A 19,251-nucleotide genomic window follows, 5' to 3' on the forward strand; every position below is an offset into this window, starting at 1 on the left:
ACGTCCCTCTGACTCGCTTGTCCTAAGAAACCAGACCTACAGAACTGTGTCAGTTTCAAAGGTTTGTTAGTGATAACGATCAGTTGGTGAAGTTCCCTAGTTATTTAAAATCTTATGCTAATGCTTATTTTAAAAATTTATTTTTAAATTATTTACCAAAGCCAATAAAAAAATGGTAAACAAATACATTAGCATGGATGTAGCGAACAGCTTTTAGTGATATACCTATTAAAACAGATTGGTTTCGAGCATTTATCTTCATCCCTGCACGAATATATTATTATGGTAGATAGTACAGGTTAATGATACGAAGATAATTAATGATTTATAATTATTTGATTTATAATAAATGGAAAATAATAAAAATAATTTGATTTGATTATCTTTAAGATTATAAATAAAATAACCTTTCTTTTTTAACAGAGATATTATGCTTCTATCTTTCGTCTTTTTTGACTTTTTCATTATTTAGAATCCATGGAAATTTAATTAAAATGAAATTAAGTTAAAACGTCTGAATTTAACTATTTATGTTGTTGTTTTTACTGAAACAAAACCAGTAGCAAGCAAGTTTCAGGAGTGTAGAAACTGATATGACGGAATAAATATTTTTAAATGAAAGTGAAAAAATTGTTTATAAATTTTATTGCCACATGCAAAAATGAAATAATGATTAAAAAACGCATAACCTAATTTACTTTTAATCGACTTTTATCCTCTGACACTTCCGAATCTTGTTACCGAACTGAGTATGTTTCAATATCGGTCAAGTTTTTCAGAGTAGTTAAAAGAAACAGTGCGTGAAGTAAGTTATTTATATTATGCAAACTAAAACTTTCACTTTCGAAATGCATTGCATAAAACCATCATCGATTATTTAACAGGATTAAGCAGACGTCACAGAAAAAAAAGAGTTTATTTAGTTGTTTTTTAAAGCGTCGTTTTACTAAATGTGTTAAGCTTAACCACTAAAATATTTAAGATTCATAATTTTTTTACAATGTAATAAAATTAGTATTTTTAAAGCGTTAAACTTAAACTATATTACCAACTCAAGATAAGAACATATAACATCATTATAAGCTAACTCTAAAAGTAGATAGGTAGATACTTAATTTACTTCACACTAGAGCTGCACAATGAGCTATTAGCGACTGTTTGGAAACACCCTATAGGACGATCCGGAAACATGCCATCACAATTTCGATCCTCTGCAGAGGGGATCTCATTTGTGAGGCCACTTCCTCAATTTAAACATGGATCTGAAGAGGAAGGAAATTTTCTCCAGATACCTGTACCCATGGCACTACTCAGAAGATAACAATGGTCTATGGCAGTGTTCCCCAACCCCCGGTCCACGGACCGGTACCAAGCCGTGGATCAAATGGTACCAGGCAGCACATTTCATTGAAACTGAATTTAAATTCCTAGGTTTATACTCCAAATTAAAAATATCTGTGTTCCATTAAAATTTTATTTATTTAAAAAAAGGGTACCCCGATGGTAGTGACATAATTTTTTAAATGTTTGTAATGTATCAATGTCTCCGATTACCCCCAGATGGAACAGTCTCATTGCAAAGAAGCAAGCTCAGGGTTCTCATTGATTTAACGTTCTAGTAAGTTGAAATGTTAAATCACTTAATATTTATTTTTTGGTGTAACTGTATTTTATTTTGAAGGCATGTTTAAATACAATTAAATTAAAATTAATTAATCGAAATAATCTAAAATATAAACAATCAACGCCAACCCCCAACCAGCGGGCCGCGGTAAAATTATGAAACGTTGACTAGTCCGCGGTGATAAAAAGGTTGGGGAACACTGGTCTATGGTACTCGACCGACCGCAGAACTTTCGATTCCACAGATTTTGGATCTAAGCAGATTCGGTGGATCTAAGCAGATTCGAGGATTGAACCCCGGTCCATCCGTACGGAAGACAGATTCTCTAACCACTGGACTACCTCGGCCCCTAAATCTGAAGCAAAAATTGAAATAACTAGAGTACCTGGGAGTTATTAAACCTACCTTTACCTGAAAAAAAAAAGCTCCGGGGAATACATTGGTGGAATCTTTCACTGAGAAATACATTGAAATGATTTAAATATTTAATGCTATTATTGTATACTAGATACATTAGAAAATGGGACAATTTCATTCTACGTTCTATTAAATATCTGTATGCTGTCCTTTGTAAGTGCTAAGGTTTTTCAATGCCTTGCGAAGTCGAACCTGTGAATTTTTTTTTTATTCCGGCACAATATCTGCCTTGTCTGCGTGTGTTGTTTCAGTAAAACTATTGCATGTATTGGCACAAAATTTCCGAACAGCCCGACAGTTTGATTACGCAAACTAAAAAGATGGTTCAAAGTGATTAATTAGCCACTTAAGTGACTCAGCTTAACTGTCAAGTTCAAAAATAATTTAATTTAACAATGGTTTATCAGCTGTTCTTTTAAATGAGCCCACAAGCTTGCTTACAGATTATGTATGAAATTTATAAAAGGAAGGTATCCGTTATTCCATCAAAAGCTGAAAAGCTTGGGGTAACGGGTTCAATTCCCACGTCCAACCAGGATATATCTTCTCTTTTCCTTGTGACACCTTTCTGAATGAAATAGTTTATATGTTTCAAATTGACGAGGATTTTGTTTTACTTTTTATATTCAACATATAAACTTAATGATCCATGTCTGTAAGAAGTAATCATATCAAGCATTTTCATTTTTTAAATGTTTTTCGCATCTTGATCGTCTCGAACTTATAACTTCATCAGCGTCATTTCATAGAGAATACAAGCAAGGCACACTCCTGCTCTTACATATTCAACTCAAAATACTAAATAAAACATCCATAACAATATTTTTTTCCTGACTTATTTATGTTTGTATGTTAAGTTTCTTCGTCCAAAATTCAGGTAATGTTTCTTTGTATTATTTTTTTTCCGTGAATTTTATTCGTGCAATTTAGTTTACTTTTTAACTAAATTATAATGTACTAAAATAAGTCAAAAAATTTTAAGATATGACAAAATATAAATTTTTGAGGGAATAATTATATAGCCATTTACTTAACTTCGCTCAGAAATTTATATTTTATGGTATGCATGTTTCATATCAATTATGCGTAAAAAATTGCCTTTTGCTTCCATTGATTTGAATATTTTTATTCTGAATTTTATTTAAATTACAGTGTTTCATAAGAAGCATATTAGGGTTTATTTACTTATTCTTGAAACATTTTGGCATTAAATTTTCTTTTCAAGTCTTTTTTTTTGCACCATTTTTACGATGATTTCTCATGCGTTAATTTTCGATCCATCGTTTAAAGAAAACGTGAGTAAAGAGTGAAAGTAATCACTCACTCGAGTTATTTTCATTGCATTTGTGAATATATACTTCAAATGAGATTTTTTATTATTATTACCTTAGTTATCCAAAATAAACATTTTTCCAATTGGAATATATTTCCCAATGTCTTTATTTTAGTTGCGTTCGCTATTTTTAGATTTGTGTTGATTTTAAATATAAATATACGCAATATACTCCGAATTAAAAATAATTGAACTAAAGTATAAAATAACTTGCATTTATTTTATGAAAATTTATTTCTTAAATAAGCACACACTTTATAACGTAGTTTTGATCATCTCAACCATTTCGAAATTTTGTGTCAAAAATGTTCAACCGTCGAACGCCTCGTGCATAATGACTTAAATGTTGAGATTTATCAATCTAAACGTGTTCAAATTCTCCATATTTTGAAAAGCAGATTAGATTTATTGGTACACACATAGATAATTTATATAAATATAAAATTCGGTAAAATTGAATGAATATAAAAAAGCTGTTCATATAAAACTGAAATCCAAAATTGAATTGTTCATTATAACTGAAATCCTAATTAAGTTGATTACAGACGAAGTTATTAAACTTAGAAAGCTAAAAAGATTTATTTTGTTTTTTCAAGTACTGCGTGAACTCGGTAATTTGAAACACAGTGGACAATTTAAAAACCATGTTTTTCTTTCTCCCCTGCACACAATTTCGGATCTTTAAAATTGGACGGAGTCGGAAAAGAGACCTTTAATATTGATTGTCTGATTGCAATCAAAATTTTCTTTGAAAATTATAAGAGTAATCAAGTTGTTTATCCTCCATTGAAAAAAATAAGGATTCAAAAGTAAACTATATTGAACAGATTATTGAAATTTGTAGCAAAATTTTTGATAAGTATTTATTTAATGAGAAAATTGATAAGTCTTATTGGTTGGATTTATGTAGGTTTAATCTTTTTGAGAAAGTTCTTTTTAATGGTTTAGATTTTTATGGACAAATTATTAGAATTCCACAAGGTAATTCCTTTTCTGATGCTTTTGCTAATATTTTTTTGCATTTTTTTGAAGATAAATTTCTTGAGTATAATGAATTTAAAGCTTTTAGATATATTGATGATTTGATTTTGTTTAATTATGATAATTTTAATTTTATGTATAGTATTTATCCTAAAGATTTGGTTTTGAAGAAAACTAATGAGAATTGCTTAAATGTTGAATATTTAGATTTCAAAATTGATATTGTTGATAAAATAACCAAAATTGGTGCTTTTGATAAAAAGGAAAGCTTTTAAATTTAAAGTCATTTTTTCTGCAACTGTAATACTAATCTGTGTAATAAAATTTTTAAAAATTTAGTTTTTTCATAATTGGTTAGGATTAAAAATATTTGCAATAACGTTGAAAGTTTTTAGGAGGCTGTGAATAATTTTTTGAGTAATTTGAGTAATAATGATTTTCCTTTTAACTTTTGAAAGGCTAATTTTTTAATTAAGAAAATTATTGAAGAATACTAGGTTTTTATTTCTTTTAACAGGGCGCAATTCAAGTCTTAACTGAGCAGCCCCAGTTAAGCATTATATTAATTTGTTACGTTATACAGAACCTCCGGGGTACTGAGAGAGTTACTTTTGGCATTTAATTTTGCCTCTCTCTCAATAGAAAAGGTTTTATTTCATGGCTTCCGAGGCCGGTACCCCCTGAAGATGTTGGCTTCGGTGGTCATATTTTTATTTAATTTTCTTTATTGCTATATTTATTCTTTCTTTTGAAAATTCTGCTGCTTTTAAGCGTGTTTCTTTCAAAGATAGTTCTGTCAATTTAGAATTAAATATTTTGTATTCTTTTACTACTCAGTGAGAAGAATCATTCACGAAAATATGGGTAGTTTTTCCCAAATTTCTTCCAAATAAAGAACTTTTGCAATTGCCTATGAGTTTGTGAGGTAAAATTGATTGTGCTTGACTAAAAGCAATTTTTTGTATTTTCTATCCTCTTTATAGCACTAAATTTTGTATTAATCATAATTGATCTAGATGCATATTTTGAATTAATTATAATGTTAAAGTAAAATTAAAATAAATTGTGTTCGATGTACACTTCTAAGCCGTCATTTTTACAATAAATTTTTCCAGAAGCAATTCCAAAATTTTTTTTTCAGAAACTATTTTAGTTGTCTACGAATTTCATGGTAAATTAGTGATATCACTTCCTTTTGACTTAAAATAAGAAAATAAATACATAAATAAAAATAAATGCAAAATTCTATACTTTATGATATCAAGCCACATTACGAGCATCAAATTACTATGAACTTCCATTGTATTCTAGACCAGGGTACTATATGATGACTTCTACGTCGTAAAAACAATGGGATCCATTTTTAGGGAAAAAAAACAAACATTCCTTTTACTACGATAGTAACACGTACTAAGAAAATAGAAGACGGTTCATCCTAAATGCTTCTTTAGAACACGAAATTCGTGTTTTTGCATTTCATTTTTTTGGAAATAATCATTCTCACGCGATAGCTGTATCAGAACAATTGAATCAGAAAATTTCAGACGATTTGGTCAACTTGTTTTATTTCCTCTTTAGTTTCTAAGTAAAAAAAAAAATCGTTTGCAAAAGAATTATTCACTCTTACGCCATTTTCCTTTTTTTTAATGGCTTGATGTTTCAAGAGTTCGTCATATGATTTAAACTGAAAATAAAATTTTAAAAAACGGAGAAAGTTCACTCAAAGGGGGTTGACCCTTTTAGTCTTTGAAGTGGGGGCAGGAAAGGGCAGTGGGGAGGGAAACAGGTTGAATAAGCTTCATGGCGGCTTGCCTCTGACAATCACAATCTCGGCGGTCGCCTAACAAGAAGGAAGCAGTGAAAGCGTCCGCCGAACTAAAAAGAGATAAAGTAACTAGCCGGAATAAATAAAAAGAAGTTACGGTCACAAATAACGGAATGTCAACTAGCGTTGGACATAGTCAACTCACTCTTACTTCGGAACCGGAGAAATTTCGGTAGGTTTTTATTATTTTTTTATTTCCGATAAATTAAAATTAATTTTGTTATTTGTTGACTTCATTTCAATGTCGTTTGTGTGTATGTATTTAATTTTATAACCGCCACCAATTTTAATTTTTATAGGAAAATAATTTAATTAATGTACCATTGATTTTTTTTTTTTATAAAAAATAGTAATTCAATTTTTTGAATGGTACAAACTATACAGTTCGCTCAGAAAGTCATAGTAATGATGATAGTTTTAGAATTTTCTTAGTTTCCATATTTTTGTTACGCATGCATTTAATTTCCATACTATTGTTAAATTAAAGAGTAACATTACAAGTTCAATTGTATGCATGGGTTAAAACGGCTTTGTGTGCTGATAAATTCAGCAATCAGAAAATAAATTTTAAAATCATGTTCATTATCTAAATTAAATACATAAAACTACCAAAATATTTATACACATTTGTTTTTTTTAAATAGTGTTAAAAGTTAGAAAGTTGAAAATTTATAGATATTAGTTATCATTACGGGAAAAGATTTTTTTTATATAAAATTATTCAAAGTTGAGAAAATAATGAAATTTGTAGCTTAACATAGTAACTGCTACATAATGAGTAAATTATTTCTATTTTTTTCCTTTTCCTCATCGTTTCATAATGAATTTTTCTTAAGCGCATTTTAAAATTTGCAATAAGCAAATCAATTAAATTTTTTTTTTTGGTCAATGAACGATATTAGCCTTTATGAATATAATTCTCGTTAACATTATTATGTAATCATGTTTTGACATAGCAATTAAAAAGGGGAACTTGTTTGAAATCAAATCTGCTCGAATTTGGCGAAGAGTTCAATCTTAGCAGGGAAAAAAAAGTTAATCTTTCAAACTGACCAATTTTGAAGTAAATAAACACAATGATTATTTAATTATTTAATTGTGGGTTTATTTTTCATCTTTTCATCGACATTTAATTTTTTTAGTGATGTTAAAAATTCTGCTGATTTATATCGGGTCCCAATTTTTGCATAAAAAAAATTTCAAGGAAAATTACTTTATTAATATTGTATGGTAATGACATTTTTGGTCAAAAAAAGAAAACCATAATTTTGGTAATTAAAACCAAAATATACGGTATTTCAACCATTCGTTTGTTAATTTTCCTTTCATATGGTAAAGGTTACAGGAAATTCTACTGTTCAAAATTATAGTCCTTATTACCACACATTTATAACAGATATAAAATTGACAAGTAAATTTTATTGACTAAATACTTTTTATACCATGCTCTAAGGTATCGTGATAAAAATTTCAAATTTTACCATATTTTCCAAATTTCATCACATAATATAAAACCATATATTATTGTTAATTTGAGCAAAATTTTTACCAAAGCATTTCGATAAAAATCACAAAACTTTTTAGTGTTCCCATAGAGCCGGAAAACTGGTAAATTTTACCATATTTTGGTAGTTTTCATCATACTTTTTTTGTTCAGTGTATAATTTGATTGTTATAAGTTTGAAAGATAGATGAGAAAATTTTGCTAGAGTCATTAATGCAAGTTTTTAGAATCTTCACTAGTTCTCCGTACATTACTGTTAGGAGTTGTGGAGGTTAACCACGATATTGTTAAAATTTGCCGCAACATTAATATTGTGGTTTGTTGTACCATATTATTGTAATTCTTAATCTTGCTTATATTATAACCAGAACGGAGAACTATAACTTTCCATCAACTCGAACTGAAACATATTTCACTTTTCTTATATTGCGGTCAGTTTGTCCTGCTTATAAGATACCAACATTGAAATCCAATATAGAACAGAGTTTTTGGAGTGTTATAGTCAAGATCAAAACGAGGCGAATTTGTCTTCTTTTTTTTTATAGTGTTGAGTTTACTGCACCTGTGAACAATATTTAATTTTATGAAGCAAAATCTTTGATATTCTTTTGTTCGAACAGTATTTCTGTCAGACAGTGACTAGAATAATAATGAATTTATGAATTTATCTCGATAAGAAATAATTGAATCAAATAGTTGTTCCTACACTTGGGAAAGACAATTATTACAACAGATATGTAAAAAAAAAAACAAATCTTTATAAATATTGTTATTAAATGTCAATAACTAAAAATCTACATTTTCATGTATTCCATAGAGTTTAAATATAAATTACCCTTCTTAAACTTGTGTTATTGTGAAACAAGATTGACTTTTTAAGGGGGGAAATATTGTGAAAGAATGATTTTCCATCAATCAATCAAAAAAATTTTCAAGAAAATAAAGTGGAACGATGTTTTTTCTTTATCTATTGATGATTTTCCATAAAACTAATGCATGGTTTTTCATCCTTTTATTATACTCGTATAGAAAAAAGTCAAAAATCTATAAATTAATTTTATTACCTTTTTTTATCGCCTTATCTAAGAAATGATCATGATAAAATTATTTTTCTTGCTACTGGTTTTATTAAATTTATATTTTCAATAAAATATTCGCAAGCATTATTACTTTTAACCTTTTAACAAATTATGCATTTCTGCCTTTGAATACATTGCTATTGCACCGAAAACAAGATAATAAAATCGTGTCAATTACTTACTAACAAACTTTTAACTAAACACAATAGATTTATGTGAAAATTACTCTTAAATATGTTTCTTCGAAGTACTTTGTAGTTTTAAATTTAAATTTTACCAAGATTTCAACTGAAAAATAAGATTTTGTTCTTAGTTTCTTTGAAAGGAAGGTTTATAATGAAAATAGACACTTTCGAAGAAATACTGATTACTTATCGTTATTTAAATAGCGTAATGTAATTGCTCTAACCTGTTGTGTAGCGTTAGACTATATATTGCGTTAAATATATTATTGACGTTACTATTGCAGCATTTATCACATCATAATAAATATTTAGCACTATATAACTTATTCCACTAACAATCCGTTTATATATGTTCCATTCTCTCTACGATTAATTTGTTTTTCCCTCTTAACTAGATCATTGTCGGGCAAAAGAAAATTCTACGCAAGCGTCAAAAAATTCAACATTAAAATTTTTATATATTTGGCATCCCTGTATGATAAATTATGAATTGAAAAAAAATTTTTTCTTCAAAAATAAAATTTTTTTTATCAATTTTCCGAGATTCTATTCTAGCGTTCATAACATTAGCAATAGAAAAAAAAAGTTGTCAAGCTACTTTTCTCGGAATCTATTGTGAAGCACTTTGTTGTTTTTTCAATTTCTCCGCAGAACAGTTCTTTAAATACTGTATTTAGTTGTATGTTTAATATCGTAAGAGTCTTATTAAGTTTAATACTTGCATATTTCGCTCAACATCTAGTTACTTATTACGGTAAATCTATATTAACTTTCGATTAGGTAAATGTTGCGTCTCTATTGGCGTCAGTATTCGAGGATATGATTTGCTACGACGAGTCCGATTACTGTGCTTTTAAAGACTACATTCAATCAAAACTGATAATTTGCCTCGGAGTTTTACATAAAACTTATTTCTGATCTGATTATTCTATAGAAAAAAAACTATGTATCTTAATAAAACTTTGTATCTTAATAAAAACTAAGTATAAAACTATGTAAAAACTATCTTCTTAGAAACATAAAAAATACAATAGAAATAATTTTTTTTTTATATGCGTTGAAATTTAATTAAATCTTAGGTGTGCTGATTTGAAATATAAAAACATTTTCTCTTTAGTATTTCTATTCATTCTGATCTGTCTTAGCCATAAAAAAATTTTCAATTTTCAAATATAATTTCTCTAATTCTTTAAAGTTAGATCAGAGGAAGAAAATCTGTTTTGAAACCAAAACACCTAACTATCAGTATATTACGTAATTTAATGCCGGATTTTTTTTCTTTTATCTACATACCTTATAAAATGCCACCTTAATTGAAAGACTAATAATTATTTTCATTTTGTTGTGTTCAAAAGTTGTGAAATTTTCAAGATTCTGGTGCTCGAGAGTAAAAACACTATTTTCCATGGAAATTATTCATCTAGTATTGTGTATCGTGTTATACCAGGAAAATGAATTGGATGACAAGCACGTGTTTTATTGATTTATTGCTTCAGCTGTTCATGAACAATTGTACTAAATCAAGCGACATGAAGGAAGAATGAATTAGCTTCTCTATTCATAAATGTTGAGTAGGTGAAAAAAAAAAATTTTTTTTTTTTTTTCTTGTTTCGAATCTTGAAAGTTATCATTTCTAAGCAAAAGCATAACTTTATTTTAAAGAAGATAAAATGATTTTTCAAAGCTTAAATTTAATTTTTCTCGTCACGAATATACAGAAAAGTTTAGGCAAACTAGCTTTATTTTTAAAGTACTCTGTGAAAAATGCCTATTGTATTTCCTGAATTTTTTCGTATATATTTAACGGCTTAAAGCCATTTTGTCCACACAGTTTTTCTCAGTTCACAAATGGAATAAAACTGCCAGCTAAAATTCTAGTTTTTACTATACAGTTTTGCGTTCCGTAATATAAATTTACCCTTTCTTCAATCATTTTGCGATTATTTTCTTTACTTGCACTTATTTCCTTAGCAATTACTTTATAGTTTTGAATATCGTATAAATAAGACTATGGTTCGACTTTATTGATGCAACATTGAAGCGAAATTCTCACTATCACAATTTCTTTATAATAAAGCACTTGTGTCGTAGTGATTCAGGGGACAGAGCGTGCGCCTCTCAATGAAGTGACCCAGGTTCGAAACCTAGCGATAACTTGTCGTTACAAACTCGACCGACATAAAACATTCACATTTGCTGCGAGTGCAGATATGCTTCATAACTTTCACAGGGAAAACGTGTTCTCCAATGGCAAATGTCTGTTGAGACAAGAGACTTATTTTTTCTGCTGTAAAAACTTGTTTTGCCATGGTAAAAAACCAGTCTGATTACGGATTTTCATCGTAATTCTTACAGGGAAAAACTTGTTCTTGTAAAGTAAAAAACCGCTGCGGTAACGGATTTATTTCGTAAATATTACGGTTTTGCACAAGCAACTCAGATGCCGGTTTAAAACCGTAAATTTTATTTATTTAACAGTGATTATTCGGAGTTAATTTCTCTTTCGTCTCGAATAAATAGAAATTTATCAGTATTCAGCAGAAGACTAACTTTATTTAAATTAACTTTTAGCCTTTTGTTCGTTAGTTAGCCTTTTTTTTACATACAATAACTTTCATGACTTGAGACAAAAAAAAACATATTTTCACCTACTCAACATACTGCTTTAAACTGTTTATGGTTCTAAATTTAAAAAAAATTAATATACTACAAAGCTCAATATATAATAAAAAAATCAGGATGGAGTATAAATAAATTTTCCTTGGAAATTTTTCTTGATAAATATTAATTTACGTTTCCTGCTTTGAAATTTGAATCCGTGAAAATAAAGGTATGTTTATTCAGAGAAAGTATGTTTTCGTGCCAGGTTTCGTAACCTAAAATATCGTCTGCACTAATTAATTCGCATGTTTGATGGTAGCCCCATTGAACCATTAAGATTGAGTCCTAATACGTAAAGATCCAATCATTAGATCAAAAGTTATTTAAAATGGTCCGTTTTTTTTTGGATCACTGTACCTTATCAGGTCTTAAATGGCTCGATATAAACTTTTAGCAAGTATGTAGAAACGTTTGGATAAATCTTAACATTTTCACTAATTTATGCACAATTATTTTTCGATGTTGGTTCAAATTAATTGTTCATCAATTTCAAAAATATAATAAGCTCAAACAGGGCCTTAAAAATTTTTAATACGGTAAGTTTTGATATACCAAAGAGCCTTTAAAAAATTGCGAAAAGAAATTTCCTTTTTTATACTTTTTTAATGAATTTTCACAGTTTTCGCGAAAGTCATAAGATTTGCTCACAGATATATTTCCCATGCCAAATAAAATGTAGTGGATTCTAGAACTCATAAAAGTATCGTTGTTTGATCTATTTTATCATTATTTTGGAAAAGTTTTAAAGCCCCTGGTAAACCTTTGATTTTTTCCCTTTAAAGACTAATTTTAAATATAAAAGTAGTTATAAACAAGATGTTTTACGTCATTTCTGTGAAATGTTTTGCTTTATATTTTCTTAACTCACAAAGTTAAAACATTTTTTAACTTCTACGGTTTATTGGTTTTGTCCTTAACCTATTCTTCAAATTAATTTATTTAATGTTTGCAAATTTGAAAATAATTCGCTTTAATACCAGAAAATCGTGCTTCTCATATTATAATTATCATTCAACCATAACATTTTCTCTACCTTCATTTCTTATTCATTCTATGAATTTCAGTATGTCTCGTTCATTTTAGTTTCAGCACAAGCAATTATTACTTTTTGATAAACCTTTTGTAGTTGAAGTTGAAAAATGAAATTTTACTTGAACAATTTATTGATGGGAAATTTTGCAAACATTGAGAAATCTGAAATACTCCTCAGCTTGATTTTCATTGCTTAGAGTTATGAAATTATATTTTGTAAAGCTCTACGCAAGCTGGTAGAGCGGTTCTTTATTTCATTAATGTTTTTCATCAATGTTATGTAACAGTAAAATATAATTTTGAGGCTTATTGAAATATTCTTAAATCACAATTTTCACTCTTAAATCACACTTTTGAATTAAAATTGGCCGAACCAGTTAGCAACTTCTTAGGAGGTTGGGTATTTCTTTATTTTGTAGAAAGCGCAAAAAAAAAATCTATATCAGATATAAAATAACCTATAAGTTTTTAATACTTTCAAACAAAAATAATTTATGCAATCGCTTTAGATTATCTTATCTAATATAATTTATGACATACATTTTTTTTAGTTTGAAAGTATTATGATGGTAGTGACTATTAGCATAACGTTAAAAGCTATCTTTTATAAATTGAATAAAAGGAAATTAAAAAACGAACTTGTATAAATAGGAGCTTAAATAAACTTGTATTTAAAAAAAAATTTCAACTTACTCTAATTGCAAATAACTTGAAAATCTATCATTTTCTTTTGCACAACGTTTCCATGTGATCTGTAATTATGAGTCAAATTCATCTGACACACTTAGAATAATTGGTCAAATAATGATTCATAATATTTGTTTATTAATCCATAATAAAATAAGAATTTTCTGCAATTCAATTCTTATTAATAAGAATTATCTTATTAAAGATAAAAAAATTTAACTCGATTCTCATTTAAATTGTATCATACAGTATCTAGAATCAAGTTTATGATAGTTTAATTTTTCAGTGTTATTATCAAAATCATTTATATCAACTCGGTATTAGCCCTTTGACGCAGATGGGACACTAGTGTCTCTTTTATATATTTTTTTCTCACACTCTAATTACACGCAAACATTTTAGTATTTTTTAATTATAAAGAACTGCTTAATAGTTACTAAAAATTTGTTAGATTATCAGAATTATACTTGTACAAAAATATAAAATTAAAAGAACAGTAGTTTTATTTGTTTTTCATGTATATTCAAAAATTTCTCAATATTTTATTTCGTGCATTAAAGAAATTTCAATGAATAATAACTGTTTCTCTTAGATCTAAATTACGACAAATAGCTGCAAATTTAAAAAACAAATGTTTGGAAGATTTTATTTTTAACGCAAAAAAAGACACCTCTGTTTAATACTGCATTTCTTAACCATAAATTATTAAAATTCCAAACATAATATGTTTCACTTATTTTGACCTAAATTATTACAAAATGAGAAAAAAGGTATGAAATATTTCATTAATAAAAATTATGCGTAAAAGGATTAAGATTCCAACAAGTTGGCACAATGCTGCCATTTAGCTTATACAAAAATTTCTTTCAGTGTTCTAATAGCTATTACTGACTTACATAAATTATCCCAGTATTACGACTAACCAAACACCAATTCACTAAAACTACATAAATATTTAAATGTTTCGAACAACTAAATTAAAAATCATTCAACTACTGACGAAAGAAAGCTAATTTATTGGCTAAAAGTATTTTTTTAATTGAAAAGGCTGTTTAATGTTGATAAAAAAGCAGCATTCTTATTCTCAAATCAGTAGCAGTATACGAAGTTCCTAACCTAATTCAACACATTAATAAATTATCGTTATCAATACTAGGTAATAAATGCTTCACTCCACACTGTAAAAAAAAAAGTTCTATTGTACACCGTTAATAATGGAACTAACGAAAATCAAATGTTCAATTATCTTCGTCTTGCGCAAACTGAGCCCCGCTTATGCCTCATAAAGTAGGACAAATGGTTTTTACCACCGGTTTCTGATGAGGCCCTAAAGGTAAATGCCTCACAAATGATTTTTTTGCAAAAATTTATAAAGACTGGAATTATTAAATAAGTTTTTCACTTGGCGTTTTATCACTTTCTGCTTCGTGAATTATCCATTTTTATGTCATAAAGTTAAAATTTTAATATTAAAATATTTCCTGTGAGAGTTAACTCTTGCAACATAATTACTCAATGCATTACAATGATGAGCCTCATTTTCATTTTTTAAAGCGTTTTTTGCTTAAATAAGGATTCTCTTGAGAGCTACAAGATGTTCCTATGCCTAGATGTTAAATATTGGAAAGTTCGGAAACTTGTAAGCCACCATCTCGAAACCATACTAAAGAACAATTTAGCGTTCAGGTACACAATATTTTTGAAAAAGTGTGGTTTATCACTGCGTTTCCCAAAGCTCTTCAATTCAAACAACAACAAAAATCTTTCTAACTTTAATCCGCTTCAATTTAGCACAGATAATTTGCACTGCAAAACACAAATATGGTTGTTTTTTTGTGAACAAAAATACGGCGACACTAACAACAGTAAATGGATATATATAATTTATAGTTAAAATATAATTTTATAGTTAAAATTATAAAGTAATTCAAAATATAATTTTAATAAATATATATTTTTTAAATTATAATAAATAATAATTTAAAATATAATTTTAATAAATTTTAGGATTTTTTAAAATTTACTTATAAACAATATGAAAATCGATCCTAAAGTCAGGATCGGTAAAAGATCTTAAAAATTTTATTGAGCTTAAATTTTATTTTGGAAGCAAAAGACCCTTAAAAGGCCCTGCTTAAAAGTACTTATTTTTCTTTCCAAGTTTTTAAAAGTATTTAATTTCTACTATCACTAGTTGATTGGGAAAATTTTTTAGTCTTACAAAAATATATAAAATGAAAATTTTAATTTTCTTCTGTCTGGAATAAGATTCTGCTTCGAGGGTAGAGCATTTTAAGAGACGAAGGTGTGTGAGAGTGAAGACCTAACCTACAAGCTAAGGAACGAAAGCATGCCCTTGCTGCATTTCTTATATTAAAATATTCCTTTTACCTAGAATGAGATCCCATGTGGAGAGTGGAACTTTCTTCAACAATAGAATAGGATGTAGGGAATGGAATACTACATGTTGGAAAGATCGTGTTTTGTTTTTTTTCCCCGTCAGTTTTAAGGTATACTCACGATACGATAATAATAAGATATCGATATACGATAATAACTATATCGATAGAGTTCAAGGAATTTAATTATACTTGTAGTGTATGCGTTTATATAAAATAAGTAACAGGAAAAATGCTTGAATTCTGAATTTTGAATTGAATTTAAAATTATGTAAAAATTTGGTTACCTTAAAGTTAAAAAAAAAAATTTCAACTATGACTAAAAGAAACAATTTAAAAAAATAAAAAATAATAATTAATAAAAATTATTTTTGTATGGAATTATCTTTGGAAAAACGAAATTTATAATAATGCGTAGAAATTTTCCGTTTCGCTTAAGAGATTCTCTATCTATGGTGAAATACACAAAAGTAATGAGTCCAAACTTTGATTCCTCTATTTTTTTTATTTTTATTTTTTATTTTTTTTTTTGAACGATTGGGATATTTTTACCCAGATTGCGGCTACCCCCTATATTTTCAAGGTCAAAAATCTAAATCTTTCGAAACAGAAAACAGGTAAAAAAAGGTATGTTTATTACGAGAAAGTACGTTTTGTGTCTTTTTTTGTAACTCCAGCACTTTTGTATCGTCAGCACCAATTAACTAGAAAATTTAAGTTCACCTCGTTGAACTATTAAAATTGAGTTATAATTATGTTTTGAATTTTTTATTAATTGTTTTTATTTGAAGCTTTTGACAAATAATATTCTTATAAAGTAAAAAAACGAAATGATGCATGTTGTATTTATGCATGGTGTTCAGCTGCAAAACCCTAGCAAAAAAGGTAGATTTATCATCCGTTACAAGAGTTAGTTACATGAACACAGTAAATATTAGATTGCTCCGAAATGGAAAATACAATTTCTTTTTTGTTGTTTTTCAAAACAATTTTCAACTATTTTTATTAAAACGCCTACTTATTAAAAATGTTGATACCTGCTAAAATTAACTTTCAAAGTGCATTATCAAATATTCCCATTACAAATAATCACTCACTGCTCATTTTAGAAGAAATAGTTAAGAACAGGCATTATATTTAGAAATTGAAATTTTTTTTAAACCTTTAACTTATGATCAAAATCTGAAAAAAAAGTATTTTATGCTAAAAAAAAAGATATTAAATTTAAATACATCTAAATATTAATAGAATGAGTCGTTTTTTTTACGAGTCCTTTTCTTTATTAGTTACGTACGTAGGTTTTATTTATTTTTTCACAGTACTCCGAGCAAAAACAACAAAATATAGCTGCTGGTTGTCTGGAAAAGATTAAACCTGAAAACCTTATGTTCTTTGAGTAAGGTGACATGTCTTAAACAAAAGGATATCAGCTTAATCTTCAATTGTGAATAAAAGAATCGGAACTAATTTTCTAACTGAATATTTTGGATTATTTTGAGAACCGTGTGCCGTGGACCTTGACTTAGCTTTAAAATATACCTTTTTCGTGGGAAGTCTTTCTTATAAGCAAAACTATAACAAATTCCTCAAACTTTTTTAACAAAATTGTATTTAGGATAAAATTTTCTACTTCTTTCTTTTTTTAAAATTATTTTTTTGTATTTTAGTTAATATAATTATTAGTTCTCAAATTGCTTTTTAGTCATAAAAAGATTTTTGTATAATGGCGTTTTGTTTTTCTAATTAATTTCCTTTAATATTAAACATCATAAAATATCATAAATATCACATTAAATATCATAAAACAAACTTTTTACTGAAAATTTTATATCTTCTAAAAACAGTATATAAAGTATAATGTAATTTTTTAATCCAAAATCTGGAGATAAATGTGTAGATTACTAAAGTAACCAAAAACTACAAGAAATTTAAAAACTTTTATCAGATTTCCAAACATATTACTCTGAAATTTTAAAAAATATTTTCCGAATTAAATATTGCTAATTTTTGGTTTTCATGGCAGTTATAAATCTCAAATATTAACGAATAAATCTGGAGCAGTAACCAAAAACTACAAGAAATGGAAAAAATTTTATCAGATTTCCAAACATATTACTCTAAAATTTTAAAAAATATTTTCTAAATTAAATCTTCCTAATTGTTGGTTTTCTAACGAATAAATTTGGAGCAGTTTCAAGTTTTAATAAAATGAGGTAAAGTTTAGTATAAAAATATTATTAATACAATTAATATACCATACAGTATACAATTAATATAAAATATGCGAGCACCCACTTTACAATTATATACCATAGTATACAATTACAAAATAATACATAAGTAGTACACAATTTCTAATAACTCTTTTTTCAAAAGCAAAGATGTTAAAAATACTTTTAGCTCACTTAATAGAAAGAAACTACAGTAGTACATTTTTAAAACGATTAACTTCCACAAAAATCAATTAAAATGTAATAATATTTATAATACATTTGCGAAATTCGATCTTTTTTAAAATCTACCAAATTTTGAAACTCAATCAGCATATCTGCGATCTAAGGAGTCTGAAATTTAGTTAAATTTTATAATTCGTCTTTTTTTCCCATTTAAATTTTTACGCTGCAGACTGTAAACATTATATTGTCAACGTGATTATACACCTGTGCAAACTTTCAAAGCTCTAAGACACCGGGAAGTGGTAAAAAAATTTAATCGGCAGATTCCATTGTTAATATACCTCACCATATGCAGATTTATAATAAAAATATCAAGCAAAGTTCTACGGCTTCATTTTGGGATTATACAAGGACTTAACATAATTTTTTTGCTAATCATTTCTTTTTTAAAGCACAATATTTTTAGCTTCATCAAAAATTAGGAATGTATATTTTTTTTTAATTTTTAAAAAGGCATCGCATTGATGCCTTTCTTAAATATTTTTAAAGCTTATCAGATAATTCACGATAATTTTTTATTTAGACAAGAATTTTATATTTAAAAAAAATCCCCGTCTACAACATAAGTTGAAAACGGTTGCTTTTTTAACAGTGAGAAATTTATTTAATTAAAGTCATCCATTTAATATTTTATTCGTACACTTCAGAGGGGAATCCAAAATTTGAATTTCTACATTATTACAAAATCGATCAGAATCCTAAATTTAAAATAAATACGCTGCCAAAAATTCCGGATCAAATTAAGGTATAAAATACCAACACTTTAGTGCATCTTCCGTAAATTCCGCTTTACCATAAGATCCATTTTCACAATAAAATATTTTAACGTAATATTTAATTAGAGTGATTCAATCATTTTACTAATTATTACTGTAAGAGTTGAGGAATATCAGAATTTTAGTTCCGGTATAAATGGATTTCACGGTAAAAGGTTCCGGTACCCTGAGTGCCGGTACTTTTTACCTTACTTTGTTTCGAGATTTTTTATAGTCTAGTTAGTTATATCACTGATATGCATATTTTTCATCATTCTGTAATAAAGTTCGATATTAACAAATGTACATGTTT

General features: G+C 27.5%; 1 protein-coding gene across 3 annotated transcripts in view; it reads left to right on the forward strand.

Annotated features, from left to right (window-relative positions):
• Nucleotides 1–19,251, forward strand: part of LOC107438986 (neprilysin-2) — an 83,412-nt gene that overhangs the window by 14,715 nt on the left and 49,446 nt on the right. Inside the window, exon 1 of one of the 3 annotated variants that reach the window (XM_043045147.3) lies at nt 6,177–6,352. The exons of the other annotated variants lie outside the window; for them this stretch is intronic. Coding sequence (XP_042901081.2) covers nt 6,294–6,352 — 59 coding nt within the window. The 5' untranslated portion in view covers nt 6,177–6,293. Of the gene's footprint in view, nt 1–6,176; nt 6,353–19,251 lie in introns of those variants that run through there. 3 annotated transcript variants of the gene reach the window in all.

The sequence above is a fragment of the Parasteatoda tepidariorum genome, chromosome 3 (assembly GCF_982258835.1).
Source record: "Parasteatoda tepidariorum strain Cologne lab strain chromosome 3, Ptep-v5.0, whole genome shotgun sequence".
Lineage (NCBI taxonomy): Eukaryota > Metazoa > Arthropoda > Arachnida > Araneae > Theridiidae > Parasteatoda > Parasteatoda tepidariorum.